Source organism: Mustela erminea, chromosome 11 (genome assembly GCF_009829155.1).
Source record: "Mustela erminea isolate mMusErm1 chromosome 11, mMusErm1.Pri, whole genome shotgun sequence".
Classification (NCBI taxonomy): Eukaryota; Metazoa; Chordata; class Mammalia; order Carnivora; family Mustelidae; genus Mustela; species Mustela erminea.
In genome coordinates, this window is record NC_045624.1 from 15,533,534 (window position 1) to 15,552,834 (window position 19,301).

A 19,301-nucleotide genomic window follows, 5' to 3' on the forward strand; every position below is an offset into this window, starting at 1 on the left:
TAATTACAAGGTTGCCTAGTGACCACTGAAAAACAAAAAGGAAAATACACTGTCTAAAAAGAATAATTGTTATTTTAGGTAACTTCTTAGAAGGCCACCTACAAAAAGAATTCATTTGTTTTATGTTGGAATTATTTGTACTGCTTGGGTGTAGGGCTTCTCCCTTTCTCTCTATTAAATCAAGGTGTGTGTTCAATGACCATTTTCTTAACGGTATTTTCCTTTGTTTAGCAGCCCATCTTTTTTTTTTTTTTTTTAAGATTTTATTTGTTTATTTGACAGAGAGAGAGATCACAAGTAGACAGAGAGGCAGGCAGAGAGAGAGAGGGAAGCAGGCTCCCCGCTGAGGAGAGAGCCGTATCCGATCTGGAGATCCTGAGATCATAACCTGAGCTGAAGGCAGAGGCTTAATCCACTGAGCCACCCAGGCACCCCTAGCAGCCCATCTTTGCTGATAAACTCTTTAAACATGCACATATACAGCTTATTGGTGGGGCTGGTTTTCCTGTTAGCCTGGAAGACATTCTGTCTCCTGTCAGTATTTATTGATTTAATTAGATAAAAACTCAAGCTTCTACTAGGACCATTCTACTCTGCCCGATTGTCACTGCTTTCTTATACATTTTCACTGAAGTACTATACCTATAACTATCCTCTTTTTTCCAGTATAGTGTACTAAATACGCCGAATTCTGTTTTTCTTTTTTAAACTTATTTTATTTAAATCCAATTAGCTAATATATACCGTACCATTAATTTCAAATGTAGAGTTCAGTAATTCTTTAGTTGTATATAAGTGCCCATTACACCCTGTGTCTTCCTCAATGGGTTACTTACCCATCCCCCCACCCCTCTCTCCTCTAACAACCCTCAGTTTGCTTCCTAGAGTTAAGAGTCTTCTACAGTTTGCCTCCCTCTCTGATGTCGTCTTATTTTATTTTTCCCTCCTTTCCCCTATGATCCGGTTTTGTTTCTTAAATTCCGCTCTGTTTTTCTTTTTTAGTTAACATTTTTGAGATTCTTTATATTATTAAATATCATTATGTCTTATTCCTCTTAATGGCTGCAGAGAATTCCATTCTTTGGATGAATAATAATTTAGGTAATTAGTCCTATCTTAACAAACATTTAGGTTGTTTCAGTCTTAAATTCTTGGTGTACACCTATAAGAATATCAGAGGACAAATTCCTAGAGGTGGAATTCCTAGGTTAAGTAGGGTGTATATTCCAAGTATTGATAGATATTGACAAATTTCCCATCAAGGAGACTGTATCAGGCTACACCAATAATTTGAAAAAGTGTTGGTTTTCCTAATCCGTCATCAACACCATCTATTTTCAAACCGTTTATTCTAAAAAATGACATCTTATTATGGTTTAAAATCGAATTTCTTTTAAAATGAGTGAATTTGAGCTTACATTTTTACATTGAAAACCATTTGTTTTTCTTGTCTAAGTCAATAAACACTTAATGACAGCCTACAACATGCATAATTGTTACTCTCATTACCAGAGATATGGTGATAAACAATATGTAGCCTCCACCAGACCTGTGGGAGAGACAGACCAAAGACCAACCGTTACATTGATCAAAGTTTTTAGTATAATGGTGTAATGGGAACCTGTTGGAGGCACACCCATCACAGTCCAGAAGGAGGTCAATGGAGCTTCTAGCAGGAGGAGGCGTGTAAACTCAAATCTAATGGAGGTATACTGGTTAGCTAGGTGAACCCTAGGGTTGGGAAGAATATGGAAAAGGAGGCAGCAGACTCATGTGTGCAGTGATGGAAGCAGAAAACATCTGGGACTTGTGCATAGCCCAGTTCAGAGGGGGCACTGTCAGAAGAGGAGGAAGGGGAAGGGGCAGGGCAGGCCCTTCCCCCACTAGTGCGGCCTTGGTAATCAGTTCAGGGGTTGTTTGAACTTTGCCCTAATGACAGTATGACATCACTGGAAGATATTCAGATAGAGGATAACATAGCAGAAGTATCTTAGGGGTTGAGCTAGAAAATTGATAGGAGAAGTTATGGTGAGTAGTAAGGAGCCCACCCCATAATTCAGGGAAGGTGATATTTTCTCAGACTTAGAGATATACTAGATATTCGTAGAGCTCATTTAACATTACTATTGAAGCACCTAAATCTCCCAGTCCCCTTTAAGATGAGGTACACTGCACAGGGGTGAACAACCACCTACAACCAGACAGCCTGGGTACGATTCTTAGTCCTGCCTGTTTCTGGTTGCATGAGTCTGAGCGATAGAGGAAATTGCTAATCTTGGAGGGGTGCTGTGAAGATGGAGAGAGAGGCGTGTGAAGTGTGAAGCACATCACTTGTCTTATAAAAATGAAGGCTTAATAACCACTAGTTCTTTTTATCATTTTTAGTATTACCTGCCCTCATTCCACTCTGGAAATGTCCCGACCTTTGGCTTCTTACAATGTGCATATGGAGAGAATTACAGAATGTGGAATTCTGGAGAGGTTTGAGGTCTCTTGTTCAATCTCCTAATTCTAGTTATGAGAAAACAGAGCGGAAGAAATCAAACAATCTGTTTGTGGTTGCACAGCGTCGACCTGAAATTCCTCGCTGGTCTGGTTCTTTTATCACAGGTACATGTAAGTATATATTTGGGTTACTACACTTACCCTTAAGAATGGATCTTTTCCCTATTTGTTGACAGCAGCAACTTCTTGGGTGGAAACTCCTAATTTGGAAAACAGTCAGGCTTACACACTTTGAGCGCATCATTCAAACCCCATAGAGCTGGATGACTAAATCTATAGAGACTGCAAGCTCGGGTTGTTTTTAGCAGTGGGGGCTGACGTGTTCCAAAGCCCCTCCCTGGGTGAGCTCCTCCTCTCCTGGCTCGACCAGGCACAAGCCCCCCGCGCTCCCATCCTCACGTTTACCTCCTGGATTCTCCCAGCCCTTTCGTTTCCCTGGGGCTCCTGAGATCCCATTCAATTGAATAAACAGCTGTTTAGGAAGAGCCTGCTACGTGTAAGGAAGGCTCTGGGCTGACTGGGGGATGCAGGGATGAAGGGGTCCCAGCCCTTGCCCAGAGAGAAAGGAGGGAGGCGCTTCCTCTGTATCTTAAACTTGACCTCCCTCTCACCGCTTACTTTACCCTGCTCAGGAATTCTCTCCCGGGTTCGCGCCGAGCACGCTCCTACAGCCCCCAAAGGTTTCCCGCTTAGGGCGGCTTCTGCCTGGCTCCAGCTCCGCACTGGCAGCGAGCGGTGGTGGAGAGAATGCCGCCCCGGGCATCGGGCATCGGGCATCGGGCGTCAGGGCACTGGGACCAAGGTGGGTGCTGCCGCTCAAGGGCTGACTGCCTGGGCAGGGCACCTCGCCCGTCCCGGTCCCAGCCTTCTCGTGTATTAACCGGGGCGCGGCACGCTTCCCTCCGAGTTTCCCTCCCGGGGCTCTCCTCTCCCGATGTCTGGGTTCGTGCCCAGCGCCCCGCGCCCGGGCGGCTCCTCGTCTCCTCCCTCTGTCCTCCCCTCCTGCAGCCCGACGCCTCAGGGCACAGTCCAGATTCAGCTCTGGCTCGTGCCCCCGATTTAGGAAAAGGCCAGGGGGGCTGGAGGGCGCGGGTTGGCAGAGGGGAGGCAGAGGGGGGCGGAGGGAGGTGGCCTCTGATTGGTCGGGGAGGGGGAGTGGAGGCACGGAGTTTCCCACAATGCCCCGGTGCGGTGCAGCCGCGGATGGATGCTGCGGGAAGGGGCTGCCATTTGCTGCCCCTGCCAGCGGCGCGCGGACCTGCTCGCTCTCCCGCAGCGGCGGCCGCCGCCCGCGCCGTCAGCCGGCCCGGCCTCTGCAGCGCCGCCGCCTCGGCTCCGTCCGCGGCCGCCGGAGCGGTCGCCATGAACCCCAGCTCCTCGGCGGGAGAGGAGAAGGGGGCGACGGGCGGCAGCAGCGGCGGCGGAAGCGGCGCCGGGAGCTGCTGCCTGGGCGCCGAGGGCGGCGCGGAGCCGCGGGGCGCGGGGGCAGCGGCGGCGGTGGGGGCCGCTGCCCTGGAAGAGCCCGCGGCCGCCGGCCCGAAGGAGAAGGACGAGGCGCTGGAGGAGAAGCTGAGGAACTTAACTTTCCGGAAGCAGGTCTCTTACAGGTAGGCGCGGGAGCCGGGGCGGCGGGGACACAGGTGCCGCCGCGGGGCTCAGACCCGCTCTCGTCCCTCGCAGAGGCGCTTCCCCGGAGTTGGGGGCACCTGGCGCGCTCTCTCTCGCGCGCGCTCTCCTTCTCTCTCTTCCTCTCTCCCCCTTGTGGGGAGATGTATTTTCTTCTCAGCCCGGCGTTCTGGGCTGGAGGGAAGCGAGGTGCGCCCGGCTTCCCTGTGGATCAGGACCGAAGCCTGGGTCCCTGAGGTCAGAACAGCACCAACAGACGCGTGTGTGCGCCGGAGGGGGGCTGCCGACACAGATGCAGACGCCTAGTGTTCTTGAGAGAAGTCTTCAAAGTTGTCCCTACGCCGGTGTCATCTGTAACCACTCCCCCTACCTTCTAGATTCCCGGGGATGAACCTTGGGCACTAACTCGATAGTGGAGATCGCCCTCCGGGCAGGAGAGAACAGCGCTGTACTGAAGAGAAATCCTTAGGGAAGTCGGCCCTGCCCCGAAATCTCCCATGAAGGAAGGGTCGCTGTGGATCTAAGTCTGTAGACACCCAGCTGGTTAGGGGGTTACCCGCACACGTGCTCTCTCCCCCTCCCCGGGGTGTGCCCAGCGGGAGGGGGTGGGGACCCACTAGCAAGCCAGGGGTGAGGGCGAGCGTGCGACCACGCTCGTCCCTGAGGACGGATGCATTTGTGAGACAAGGACAGTGGAGGATAAATGGCCACCAAATTATGATAAAAGATTACCCCACATCGCTCAGGATCTAAAAATGAGGAGTGAGGATTTGGTAGGTTCTCGTGCTGTGCCTCGCCACCCCCAGCCCCAGGCACGAATAACGATTTTGAGAGATTTGGAGAGTTTCTGCTTTGTTAGTTTTAAAGTCAAGATCCTACATAAGCAGAGAATTACAAAAATTTGCACTTGCTAGGGCTCTGAGCATTTCTGGAAAAGGGGTCAGTCAAGACATTATTGTGACCCTACTCCCTTGAGCCCGCAGTCCTTTCCAGAAACCCATACAAAGTATTAAGCCTGCCACACCATGTGCTGTTATGTAAGCAAAAGCAGATGACAGAGGTGTGTGGGCTTGTGAGGGTGTGTGTGTGTGTATTTATGGGGGCATGTGTGTGAATCACTGGGATCCCCGTAGGCATTGCCTGGACAGGAGGCCCCAGACACTGGGGCATGGGCTCTGTGTCTGTGTTGGTTGGCTTCCGATGACTCGGAAGAGGTCTTGCTGGTGAGGCTGTTGCTCCCGCATCCCTCTCGTGCATTTTGTTCGCTGTGCGTTGAGGGAGTTTCCCACTTGACTTGCTCTTTTAGTTACTCACATAGATGAGGATCAAATGAATCTTTCTCTTTATATTTTTTGGTTTCTAAAAATAGATAGGTGCTGGAGAGTGGGGTAGCTCTAGGGAGGTATGCTAGGACACAGGCAGTTCTACTTCCTGGTAATGACGGCCTGCCTGGCCCTTAGGGAATCAGGGACTACATTCAGCCTAATTTAGGAACCCTGAGTTGGAAGGGGTTGATTACATTAAGCCCGTTGTGGGTCTGGGCTCCTGTGCTGAGAAATTCTGCCGAGTTCCTGGTATTCCTCAGACTCCTCCCTGTTCCAGGTAGGGCTGCAAAGCCCCCGTTTGCAAGGGAAATCATTTCAGCTTGCCTCTTGGCAGGGGTCATCCTCTGAGCCTCTCTCTTGGACCTGGGTACTGTGTGAGTGGGACACGGCTTCCTGGATTGCATGCTCACACCTGCATGTGTCAGTGCGTGCACCCAAAAACGTAGGGCAAAACATTTTTTTAATAAAATAAAAACAACAATACTGCATTTGCCTTCCAGTCCATAGAGGCGGATCCCACTTTGTGAACATTCCCCTTTACCATCTCTAATTCAGGGAACCACCTGCATCAGTCACCTCAGGTGGGTCGTTAAAAATGCCTGCCACCCCAGGCTCACAAAATCAGTCTGTGCGTGGGAATTTTTAACATCCTCCTCAGGCACTGCTTAAGTACATTGCTTTCTGAGGACTGCTGCCCTGTTTTCCCCCAAAGGCTAAACAATTGATCTTTGGGCTCTCGAAGAGTGCCCAGCCAAACAAGGCCAGGCTGTCACAACGTCAGAGGAAAGAGAGTGGAAAGACAGGTGAATTCATCGGGCCCATGTTTGTCCTGGGTAACCAGCAGAGTGTCTCCATTTTTATTACTCTTATTATTATTTTGTTTTGAGGCATGGTGAATGGCCGCCCCACTCGCCATGGCCGCCATTCCTGCCAGGTTCAGGGGGAGCTGGGCCTTGATCATCTTGCTAGTGGGTTAAGAAGTGGTCTGGGAGGAAAGTGCAGTTCTGGCTGGAGTGGGGCATGGGCTCCGCAGGGAGGACCCCATTGTGTTAGTCCCGGGGGGCACCCGAGGACAGTGCCTGGTGGGAGTTCGTGGAGGGAGGTTGGCGATACCTCACAGGATGGAGCCTGAGTGAAGGGGTTTGCCAGGCGAAGGTAGTATGGCTACTTGTGTAAGGGGGGTCATCTGAGGTGGGGAAATAGGAGAGGTGCGGGAGGTAAAAAATATCTTTTGAAGAACATGGGTATTTGCAGAATGACACTTGACAGGAAAGAAGAAGGGGGCTTGGGGAGAGGGTGTGCGTGTGCGTGTGTGTAGGGGGTCTCATCTGCTCCTTCTGTTGCTAAGGAACATATAAGCTAGATTTTAAAAATAAATGAGGAGTGGGTGGGCATATGCAGTGACTCCTGTCTTTTTAGGAACTGGAGCCCTTTACAAAAAGCCTTTAAATAACCATTTCTGGAGGCAGATTATTCATTTTGCTTGACTTTTACTTTGTTAAGTAAAATAAACTCCTTTATATACCCCTAGATTTCCCCTCATTATCTTTTCTTTCTTGGCTTTTTTGGGGGGAACCATTTTCCCATGAGGAATTTTCCTTTATGTCAGAATCTGCTCCCCTAGAGCAAATAGTCTCTGTAGACTGTAAAGCTAAAGGTTTTAGAAGGCAGTGCAAGTGAGCTGGTACTTTTCTCTTAAAATTACTACTTCCTTTTTCTTTGCAAATTATGGTGCTGCAACAGGATACGTATGTGCCAACGACTATATAATGTGTAGGAACTGTTTTTTTTTTTTTTTAACTGCTGTACGAATTCCCATTTAAGTTAGTAAAAAAAAAAAAAAAATGTCTCTCAGAAATACACAGGGGAGGGGAAGGAGAGGGTAGTTGGTGTTTATTGTCTTCCGTGCGCCAGGCCCTGCAACAATGATTATTGAATATGCCATCCTATTTACTTGTCTTGATAGTCCTATGGTGTGAGTGTGGTTATTTCTATTTTATAGACAATTAACTTGAGGAATCTAGCTTGGGTGGGAGGTGGAGTGGAAACCCAGATCTGACTCTGAAGTGTTCTCTCTTTAGACTACATTCTGCTTCCCTCAACATTCATTTCAGGTTCAGAGTCTTTCCACACGTGTGTGTTTGTGTGTGTGTGTGTGTGTGTGTGTGTGTGTGTGCAGTGTGAGCGGCCCTTTCGCCTCCTATGCCTCAGGTCATTATATATTATCTCTTACACTTGTTGGGTCGTATCCCTTTGGCTATATAATTTTCAGGAATCCCTCTGCTATTTCAGAAAAGGAATATAAATCCATGATCACCAAAACATGTATTGGTTTTGCTTCTGAGCACAAAACCACCGACATGACATCTGCCATCACTATGAAGATACCCATGTTAGAGTTTTAGATGTCTTTGAATAAAAATTACACAGATGTAGTGTAGGTGAACCTAGATCCAGTGAAGAACCCGCCTGTGTGTACCTCCTTGAGCCGCCCCAAATAAATGATGGGGCGTGATTTCACTGGTAAGAAGGCCTGGACAACTTCTACGATGTTGATGGTAAGCTTCAGTTTCTCTGCTTATACACCAGAATGGTACTGCCAAACCTTCCTTACAGGGAGATTTTGGAATCAGATAGAAGGAGCCAGCAAGAAGGATTAAAGTCCTTAGGCTAGACAACTTGGTAAAAAAAAAAAATTTATTATTCTTTATAAGTTGATGATAAGAATGTAGTATTTCCATTTTTGTTTTGTCCTGCAAAGCAAGATTATGTGATTATAAGAAAGACCAGTGGGATGTAGAAAGCCAAATAGGACGGCAGGTGCACTGTTTCTCCTCGCACGAGAATCCACTGTGTGTGGCGGAAGTTTTCTTTTCCTGGGTATCAGTGTACGGCATCCTCCTTTGTAAAGCAGTTTTATTTATTTTATGTTTTATACATCTGTTCACTATTTAGAGCCTTCGGGATCAGATGAAAACTTTGGTTCTAATATAATGTTTTCTTCCTCAGTAATTACTTAGGACTTGGCTAAGTGTAGACTTCCTCAATCAGGACACCAACTGGGCAAGACTGCACTTGAACCAACGTCCAGAGTTCTTGATCTTTCAGAGCCTTGGTTTCTATCATGGGAGAGGGACAGCATTGGACCCTGAGGTACCAGGGAGAGGAGAACATGAAAGGAGTTTTGCTGGTATTCATTTCTGCTGTGGCAACAACAGCAGTGCCTCATAGGGTCAAATTAAATGAGAGCAGAGCTAGCTCTTTGGAACATTTCACTACTAGGAGAAAGCGAGGGCTCCCAGTGAGGGTCCAGGCTGGCTGCACCTTCCCTGTCTGACAGGGCTGGGCTCTGGATATGCATCCTTTCGGCAACCTAAGTTGTTCCTGGAGTGGTCTCAGAGGCATTCACTGTGTGAAACTGGAAGCATCTGGAAGGACCCTTGCTTAGATGTTGACTTGACATTTATTTTCTTACTTGGGTTTATGTTGATAACGCTGATCCTAATTACTTTCTCTGAGACCTTATAATTTTAGTTTTAGGCTAGTAGTGACACCAAATCAAGGGTGGATAACTGAGGGATGAAGGTAAGGAGAGAGACAAAGCCTGAGCTGCAGGTTTCTTTCTTCCTTTCCTTTGAATTTTAATTTGCATGAAATAACTATAAAAATTGACTAATTTCACATTGTTTGAACTGGCTGGAGCTATTGGAACTGTTGGAATTGTTTGAACTGGTCGGAATGTTATGCCTATTGCAAGGCGTAACAAACCAATGCAATGTAGAGGAAGATTAAAGAAATTAAAATGCTGAGTTATGTCTGCTTGCACTTAATGCCTCCCTAATTCCTCTCTGGCTTGTTCACCAGGCAAACTGCTCCGAGGAGTAAGCTCCAGAGTGTCCCCTTTCTGTGATAGGTGTAGGGTCTTCCCACGTGCTCACATGGCACTTTCAAAAAGCTATGTTCAGACTTATAATTTTATTATAAGTTGTAACTTATAATGTTCAGACTTATAATTTTCAGGTGTGGGAATTAGACTAGGATTTGAAACCGGCACCTTCTAGCTGGTCTTGGGCATGTTAGATAAGCCCTTTCAGGCTCGGCATGTTCATCTCTGAAATGGGCTAGTCCTAATACCTACCTTCGAGGTTTGTGATGAGAATTGTACCAGTTACCCTATGCAAAGGACTTCGCAGGGTGCCTTGCATAGAGTTAACTTTTCCCATTATTATTATTTCCTGTTAGGTCGTTCGCTCCTCTGAAGATGCAAATTACACCTTACCATTTGAATCTCTGAATCCTGTTCTTATTACTCAGTAGGTGTTGGATAAATATTTATTGGATGAAGGAATTTAATTGCCTTCTTTAAATAAACTACTACTCTTACCATTTTCCCTGTCCATCTCAGTTGTGATTTTTCCTTTCCACTAAAAGGTTTGCCTTTTTCTCGCTTACACTTTGTCCAACAGCCCAGCACTGTGTTTCTGTTTACAGCTTCCTGTGCGAGTACCTGCATCAGCTGCGTAGCCAGCTGTCGGAGGCTGGAGAGGGGTGGCAGAACTCTTCCTTAACCAGCTATTTGCAGCTTGTCAAAGAAAAGGCCTTAATTTGCCTTCTGAGTAGCACTAATTAGCTCTCTGGCTCTCTTTCTGCTTGTCTCATCCCCTTCCAAGGGGGCATCATTGATTTCCTCCTCGGGGAGTTTTTCTGTGGACTTCTTCTGTGGTTAGAACTCAGAACAGCAGAGATGGCTACACCCCCACCTCCCCCACCCCCACCCCTGCCAGTTTCTGGAATCTGTCCTGACTGCTGTCTTGGCCAGCCCCAGGTGGTGACTCCAGCAGCCTCCCTGCTGTGTTACCTCACTCCGTCCTTGTAGTTCACCTGAGTGACTTTGGTGCAAAAGTTATTTTAGGAAGAATTCCTTTGTCAACTTAGTGACTCTTAACTTTGGTTTTGTTTTTCGCTCAACTCAATAACAAATCCTTCCCAAAAGTGCCAGCTGTTTTTTATTCATGTATGTTTAGAGCATTTGAAGGCTGGCTGGTGAGGGTCCTGACCCCCACAGTGTTCAAAGGGAGGGAGCATGAGCACTGCGGTGGTCTTTCAGAGAAAGCCCAGTGGTCAGGTGTGTGCACACTGGCTGAGGAAGGGGGCTGTGCTTGGGTAGAGGTGGGAAAAAGGGCCTTCGTGGATTCACCGTCTTTCCTTCCAGCCCTGAGGCTTTGTGAGTCTTTGAAAGGGAGGAAATGCTGTTTCTTAAAGGCAACAGCTTTCTAACAGGGACTTCTGTGGTCCTTAACCTCCCTGCATTTTGCGTAAGTGGAGATTTGCTGTTAGATTTTCAGATTCAGAAATAATGCTCCAGGGGCGCCTGGGTGGCTCAGTGGGTTAAGCATCTGCCTTCAGCTCAGGTCATGATCCCAGGGTCCTGGGATTGAGCCCCACATTGGGCTCTCTGCTCACCAGGGACCCTGCTCCCCACCGCCCCACCCCACCCCCCACCTGCCTCTCTGCCTACTTGTGATCTCTGTCTGTCAAATAAATAATAAAATTTTAAAAATATGTAAAAAAAAAAAAAAAAAAAAACCTTAAAAAAATAGAAAAAGAAATAATGCTTCAATAAGAACCAATTCTGACTTAAGCTATAACAGTAATGGTCTGACTTGCTGGATGGAGTGGGGATACAATCGAAGCTTAAAACAGTAATAATTAAACCTTAACCAAATCTCATTGTCCTTACTCTTCAATGTCATGAGAGGCAGATAGCATTGTAACAGCCCTGACTAGAGTGCTCCCACAGGGGTTCAGTTCTCAGCCTATTTCTGTCTGCTGTGTGACCTCAGGCAAGTTGCTTAATCTCTCTGTGTCTTACTTTCTTCATCTATAAGCTGGTAGTGTAGGAGTACTTCAGCTTGTGGGATTGTTGAAAGATTGATACTCAAATTGTTGCCTGTCACAAAGCAAGCCATGAGTGTTTGTTAGAAGGGTGTCTTTCATACTCAAGTCCAATTAAGGGGATTTGTTTTTTATTCAAAATGTCGAACATTAGTCAAATGTCAGTAGCTAACTGAAATTATTCAGATAATATGAAAATAAGATAGCTTTAGACTTAGGAAATTTAGTTTACAGGTTTTGGCATTCACCAAGGTATAGACTATGCACTTTGCCTTTCATAATTTATTAAAAATGAGTTGACTCCTACCAGAGAGTGTGAAGGGGATCGAGCTGCCTGGGAGTGCTGTGGAAATTGGAGTAGGCAGGAAGCCAAGGTTAGAGAAGATGGGCATGGCGAGTGTGCAGAGCCACAGTGCTCCCTGCCCCCAACCAAACTGGTCATTTGGGAGCAGGAAGCCAGACCTAGAGGATTGGGTAACAGGGGTCCAAGAGCTTCAAATGTCAGGAATAGATAAGTAGATCAAGACAGAGGTCCTAGAAATAGAGTTGTCACCAAGGACCACAGGACAGGGGTTATTCCTCTCCTGGCCTGGGTCAGTGATGTCTGCTCTGTGTGTCCAGACAATGGCTGACTGCCCTGTTCTGGCAATCAGAGAAAAAGCTTCCCAGATGCTACCTGCCTAGATTATTTCAGAAATGGAAGGATCAGCCTTCTGGGATGTTCTGTCCATTTTCTCAACGAGGCCAAACAACAGAATTGACTTTTTAAAATTGTAGGTGATTATTAAATATTTGTTGAACAAATAGAACGGGCTTAGGACTGTGGAATAAGTACTGAGGAAGTTAATTCATTTTTTTTTTTTCCTACAAAAGGCAAAGGAAAGGTGGTCTGGTTGCTTTCGTATATCATGTAGGTTTTCAGGAAATAGCCAGAAAATAGACTCCTTGGAAAGTCCAAGGTACATTTTTTAAATGTGTCATTCCTTTGTAAATCAGAAAGATGTCAAAAATACTATGGAAAAATACATTTTTGTTTTAAAAACACTTGAAAGCAATTTGTTTAAAGATGAAAGGGGGCTTTATATAAGCTTATGCGGAAGCAGTTGGAAAGGGTTCCACATGTCACTTTTGAGACAAACTTCTGGAGCATTCTTCAAACTGAAAGGACTGTGTTCTCATCCTTGTCCTTATGTATGTAACTGGGTTTGAGGCAATCTCTCTCTGAGACAGAGAGCATTCCCTGTAGGGGTTTTTGAGAAAAGAGCCTGATTTAAAACGGTTTCTTCCTTTTAAATTGGCCCCCTCTCCATGCAAAGACTAAGCTATAGCATATTTTTGTCTCTCTCCAATTGAAGCACTGTCCTCAGCATCTGAAGTTAGACAGGAAGTGGAAAAACCTTGAAACCCCGAAGCCTCAGAGTGTGATCTTCCCTGGCAGAGTGAATACCCCTGGGACGGCTGAGTTTTCCTGGTCTGCCCTGCCTTTGCTCACATTGGCCCCGAACCAGTAGATGCCACTAGTTCCTGTCCTTCCCAGTGGCCTCGGACAGACCATTCCCCAAGGCAGCAAAGACAGGGCACCAACTTTTGAAGTTTTTGTGCAGAGCAGCTAAGAGAAGAAACAAGTTCTTCTTAGGGTTCAGACTTAGACTGCAAGTGTTAATTTACTTAACTACCTACTTGTGACTATTAGCCGATATAAGGTACTGATTTTTATTAAATGTTTACTCTGTGCCAAGAGCTGTTAAATATTTTATAGCTAGTATTTCATTGACGCCTCATTGAAGTTGGAACTATTATTGCTTCCATTTTACAGATAAGTGTATTGAGGCTTCGAGGTTAAGCAAGTGGCCTGAGTTCAGAAAGCTAGTGATGAAAGCTAATGGCAGAGTTAATATCCATTCCCCTGTTTGCCTATCGCTTTCCTAATGCAACTTTTCACACTGGTTTTTCTTTTACCCTTTCCCACTGCCTGTGTGCCAACGGCCCTATTTTCACTATCTGATGGTTTATTAGACTCACATCTCCCAAGAGGAGAGACCCATAGGTCCATCACTTTGGTGGGTCCAGCTAGTCCTGACCCAGGACACAGAGACAGGTTGACTGGCCAACAGAGCAAGAATTCTTTCCTGTCCAAGGGCGCACTCAGCTCTGTGAAGAGCTCTATGGCACTGGCAACAGTAGGCAGCTGAGATCGAGCTTTCCAAGGGGGCTCTTTCTACAACTCTGAATTTTCCATTGCCTGAGATGGGGGAATAAATCCAGGTTCCTGGGGCGGGGAAGTGATTTGCAGGGATTATAGCCCAGAACATCTTCCCTATTTCAGATTCTACTTCCAGTACAAGACCTTGTGATTTTTTGGAAGGAAAGTGGAATTTGAGGGGTGTGGTTAACGCTGCAACGGCTTGGGGGTCCAGCGAAGAAGCAAGGACTGATTTATGTGTACCATTTGTGATTGAAATGGCACAATAAGCACCACTGGACTTTGTAACAAATAAGTATTCTTAGGAGACTTGAGTCTGTACCTTTAACTGGAGGGCCTGGTTAGACCGTGAGCGCTTGCAGGATAAGTTTATTCAGAACAACACCCTTCAGAATTCAGAAGTATTTGCATGTGTGCTGTTATACTCACCTAGAAAGTTCCAAAGGATGATTTTTAAAAACCTGAGTCATTCTTTCCCGTTTGAAGAGAACCTTCAGAATTTCTTAGCAAAATAAATCTCTAGTTCAAAAATAAACGACAAAGCTATTTAAAGATTAAAACAGAAGCTTTCTATGAGCCAGTGTGGAATTATAACAAAATCTAAGGGATTTTCTTTTTTTTTTAAAGACAGATTTCTGGAGATTTCTTACACTGTTAATACTGACTAAATTTCAGTACTTATAATAAAAATGCGTGTGGCGCTTTTCGGGCTTTACCGTTTATAAACTGCTTTCATGTACTTGATCTAATTTTACTCTCAGAAGAGTCTTAGGCAACAGGTGGAGTAGGTACTGCTTTTCTAGCCATTGTACATTTCAGGAAACAGTCACGACCTCTAAGGGAGTATCCAAAGCCATGGGCCATTCAGGGGTCCTGCCCATCTTAGGCTGGCTTTTGGATGTTAAGTCTCATGTTCTTTTCACTTTGGGGCCCTGCTTCCGTGCACCGCTCCCCGGGAAGGTTGATAGCAACCTCTCTCTTTTGTGAATTTTATTTACTTGCACTTATCTCCGTTGTTGATCACAGGGACAAAGTTGGAATCAGTCAGTGGCTGGCATTTCAAATCCATATCACATCGACAAGGAGGATGACCTCGTTGTCAATCTCACTTACTCTTTCTGTAGATTCAAAAATGTGAAGCCACCCGCGGGATGGTTTATGTTTAACGCTCCTTCTCCTGGGGGAAAAAAAAGAGAAATATTCAGGCTCTTCCTCTGCCTTAGTTGCTAAGCAGCAGCCATTTCATTGTAAAGGCGATTTGGTTCAAGAAATGACATAGGTGTTCCAAGAAGAGCATTTCATTTTTACAGCAACCGCATTTCATGTCTCCGTATAGTGTGTGCTTCGGTGGCTCAGGGATTTTAGGGGGAGAAGTGGGCACCTCAACACATTTGTTGAGTATGTGGAGAAAATTCCATCTAGCTGATCCCCTAATAACCAAACTCCCGTGATCTGTGACCACGGCTGCGCAGCACCTACAAGCTCCTTGCACTTTGAAGGATTTGGAAGTGTCTCCAGAAAACACGACTGCCAAACAGGTATGCTTTGGAGGCCGTGTTAGACACCGCCATGGAATGTTCTGGATAGTTTAGAATTTGAAGTTTTTGGAGTACCTTGGCCTAGAGTAGAATTTGGTTGCAGCGAGGAGTTGGATCGTGGGCACGATTTCATTGTATTGGGATTTTGCTGGCAGGTGAAGGCTTTTAAAAATGAAGATAAAAGAAAATACTGTACATGGCTCACGCAAGTCTTGGTGTTTAGTTTAATCAAGAAGCATATGAGTAGAGAGGAAGGCATGTATCTAAGACATGGGTGTGTGTGATTCTTCCATGTGTGTGTAGAAGAGGAGATTGTCAAATTTCAGAGCTGTGAGGTGATGCATTTTTTTCAGGTTGCACTGTCATTAATTTTGAAGTCTGCATGATCCATGTGGGCAAGCCCATGGCCCTGCTTTTCCAGGCATTTCTGCCATCTCTGCTCTAGCTTTATATAGATCGTTGTGAAATTTATGCGTATCCAGACAAATGTATTTTCTTAAGCGAACTGCTTCATGGGAACTGTGAAGGGAGCAAACTTTGTTGTTTTCTAGGAGCACGCTGCACACCACAACTTCCCCAGTCCGCTCCCCAGGCCATTTGAGAGAGAACACCTCTTTCCGGGAGCAGATGGGATGCTTGGAAGCTGGTCTTTAACTTCCAGTAAATTGCCCTCCCATTTATGGCAAAGTACCTCTTCCAGGAACTAGAAGTAATGTTCAGAAGAAATAATACATGGATGAACCCACAAATGGCGAACAGTTATTCCCACTGTGGTGTGGGTTCATTAGCAGAGTTGTTTTTAGCATCTCCCCGGCAATTAGTGCTTCTCATCTACTTCATTGTGCACTTTTTACAATTACTTAAAACGGCTTTAGGGAAGCAGTTCTGGTGTTATAGGAAACCGTTATCTAAATGGGGAAGTCGAGTCAAGAGATCTGGAAAGGAGAGGACTGGAATCATTGACTTCTCTCTAGGCATGAAGCCACAGAGAGGTCAGAGGCTCCGTGTCTTTCAGAAAAAGCACCTCTGAGGTGCTCAGTGGTGTGTTCTCAGCCTTATTAATAGTGATATTACCAATTACCAACAATAACATTTTTTCAAGTCTCATTATATGTGCTAGGAGCTGTGCTAAATGATTGACATACTTTATTCCAGTTAATTCTTGCAATGATTTTATGAGGTAGGTGCTGTTACTATTTCCAGTTTTACAGAAGAGGTAACTGAGGCACAGGGTAAGGAAGCAGCTTCTTAGCACTTCACAGCTAGCAAGCAATGGAGCCAGGATTTGAACATCAGGAGAATTCCTTGGCCGGTGCACTTGAACATTGCCCTGTGCTGTATCCCAGTATAAATGTATAGATATACCTCGTTTTCCTCTTGGGAATCCCCTCTCCCCTGTCGTGTGCAGTCTTGTGGGATTTTTACATCTAGGTACTTGGCTCTGCACCATGGCAGTCAATGAGGTCTTTGCAAGCGGTCATGGCTGGCCTCCTCTTACCGCACTGATACTGTCTTAGGACATATGACCTGAGTCTGGACATTCAGACTTTTTTGGATTTGACCTCTTAAAAGCTCTCAAAGGGAGTGCCAGTTTGTTTATATCCATTAGCAGTGCCCTGAGGACCGTTCCTGCTGCCCTCGCTGCTGTGTATTCCAAGCCTGGATCCCCCAGCCTTTTGATTACTCATGAACAATCCAACATCTTCCCAATGAACTTCCTTTTTGTTTAAGTTGAAAAAAGCAAAACAACAACAAAACCCCAAACCTTCCCGCCCCCAACCGATAACGTGTCATTGGCAAATGGTCCATCAGCAGAGGCTGGTGACTATCTTCCCCGTCAGGAGTTCTTGGCTACATTAGGGAACGTGATGATAAGCTATGCTTAGGTCTGATTGTCGTAAAGATTTTGTTATAGGGAAAATAAGGTATTACCATTTAGTGAACCTTTAACATCACTTAGGTACTTTGTGCTTCCTATTTTGTTCTCTTATTTAATTATCACAAATTGTCTGAATTAGTTTTATCTATTTTACAAATGAGGACACTGAATCTCAAAGGAAAGTAATTTGCTTCCAGTCAAAGAGGTCTTAGTTGATGGGATGAGGATTCAGACTCCGTTCTAAGTCACCCAAGGCTTAACAAATTTCCCCATGATGCCATGTTGCCTCCATGTTGAGGCCAAACCCGACTCCTTTATTTTTTGCCTACTGGTATTACATGTGCATTTCGGGGGGATATTCAGATTAACCCTCCCCTTTTTTTTCTATATGCTAGCTCTCCGAGTGTGTGAAGTCAGGTCTCACATTTCTGTTTGGCTCTGTTTCTTTAGACTAAACCATCTCCACTTTTATTCTTCAGTTAATCCCTTATCTAAAGGTGATTGATTGCAAAGCCACTATTCCATGTGTCCCTAACTCGACAGCATCCTGGTTTATCCATGGCTTTCTTTATAAGAATTGAGAAGTAAACTAAAAATGTGGTCTAACCAGGGCCACCACGAGCACATGTGGTGTCTTTGTTTGAATTAGAAACAGGTTCTAAGTCTAAGTGACAACTTAATAAAAATCCTCCTTTACTCCTGAGCTCGGTCAGGCTCAGAGCCAGAACTCAACAGGTTTTGGCTGACACTTAGGGTGGGTTTCAGTCTCCACCTGCCGCCCTCCTCTGGGAGTCCCAATGCACGGCACAACCTCCATGTGTATGGGTGAGGCTCTAGGGACTTAGCTCCCTTGCTGTGGCCGTTGGCTGCCATGAGTTTATGGATTTGCACGGATTCAGACCCACTGGTGTTAAACTTATTCCAAAAGCCAAATATCCAGGTTGCCAATTCAATGAATTACTGACGAAATTTCCAAGGCCTTGTTTAGTTTGTAGCCATTTCACTTCAGGTTTGTCATTTCAGTTTGGCTAAATGTTTAGTTGGCATGTTTTATATTTATTTCAGACACCAAGCACTTCTAGAATGTTCCAGATTCCTTTTCTTTTTTCTCCCTTCCTCCCTCAGTCCCTTTCTCTCTTCTTTCCTAAATAAGAAATGTCAAGCTCTCTCTTAAGAACTATTTACTATTATCTCTATGTTTCAATGTTTCAGACTTATGCCCGCATCACCCTCCCCTTGACCCTGCTGCTGATGGAGAAATGCTTGTGGTCAAGCCTTCTAAAACTGGCTTATTTGTCTGTGAGGTTTTGGTGAACATTTTTTTTTTTTTAAGATTTTATTTGTTTATTTGACAGAAAGAGAGAGAGGGAGAGGGAAAGCACAAGCAGGGGAAGCGGCAGTCAGAGAAAGAGAGGGAGAAGTGGCTTCCCAGTGAGCAGGGAGCCCGATGCTGGGCTCAGTCCCAGGACCCTGGGGTCGTGACCTGAGCCAGAGGCAGCCGCTTAACCAACTGAGCCACCCAGGCGCCCCTGGTGAACTTTCTTTTAGTGCTTTGATACAAAGATTATAAAGAAATCCATCTGTGCTTTGACTCAACCTATATTTGGTGGGCACAAGATCACTCATTTGTCACTCATTGTTTCAGATATGAGGGCTGCCCAATATAGTAGACAGTAGCCACATGTGCCTATCAGAACAAATTAAATGCATTAAGTTTGAAATCCAATTCCTCAGTCACACTAGCCACACATTAAGAGCTTAATAGCTGCAGTGACTAGCAGACACCATATTGAACAGCACGGTTATAAGCCATTTTTATCACCGACAGCAGGTCTATCGAACAGTCCTTTGAGAGATTAGTGTCAAGACATGAATTTATCAAACCCCCTAGAAACCTCTAGCTAGTCATCCTTAAATGACAACATCGAAGGATACAGTTCTTGAGTTAAGAAGTCTAGTTCTCTAATCACAAAGTTAGGCTTTAGAGGGGTAAGTAGGAAGAAGAGAGCATTGAAGACAGAGGAAAGAGGAAAGTCATTCTTGGTTTTCTCCTTCATTTTGCTTGTTGTATGTTCCTCCCCTCCTCATTACAGTGGTGACCGATTTCCATAAGAGTAAGGACAGGAAATTTGTCCTCTCTTCTGTTTGTGAGCTTCATCCTCCTGCAAATTGCCAGACACACAGAACTCTGTGCAGGAGGGAACAAGTTCTGTGGATTTGGGGTGGACTGGCGGTCTTGCTAGAGTACTTAGCTTGGCTGGTAATTGTATTTGGAGCCAGAGTGAGGGGTGGGGGAAGAGCATCGCTGCTTCTCTGTCAGGAGATTCCTG

At 45.6% G+C, this 19,301-nt stretch overlaps 1 protein-coding gene across 5 annotated transcripts in view; it reads left to right on the forward strand.

The window, feature by feature from the left end:
- Positions 1 to 3,100: 3,100 nt before the first annotated feature.
- The window catches only part of DGKI (diacylglycerol kinase iota), a 440,859-nt gene continuing 424,658 nt past the window's right edge, over positions 3,101 to 19,301 (forward strand). The window contains exon 1 of one of the 5 annotated variants that reach the window (XM_032304023.1): positions 3,101 to 4,112. In XM_032304023.1, coding sequence (XP_032159914.1) covers positions 3,253 to 4,112 — 860 coding nt within the window. In that variant the 5' untranslated portion in view covers positions 3,101 to 3,252. The remainder of the gene's footprint in view (positions 4,113 to 19,301) is intronic. The other 4 variants (XM_032304024.1, XM_032304025.1, XM_032304027.1 and 1 more) reach the window with 4 other exon arrangements.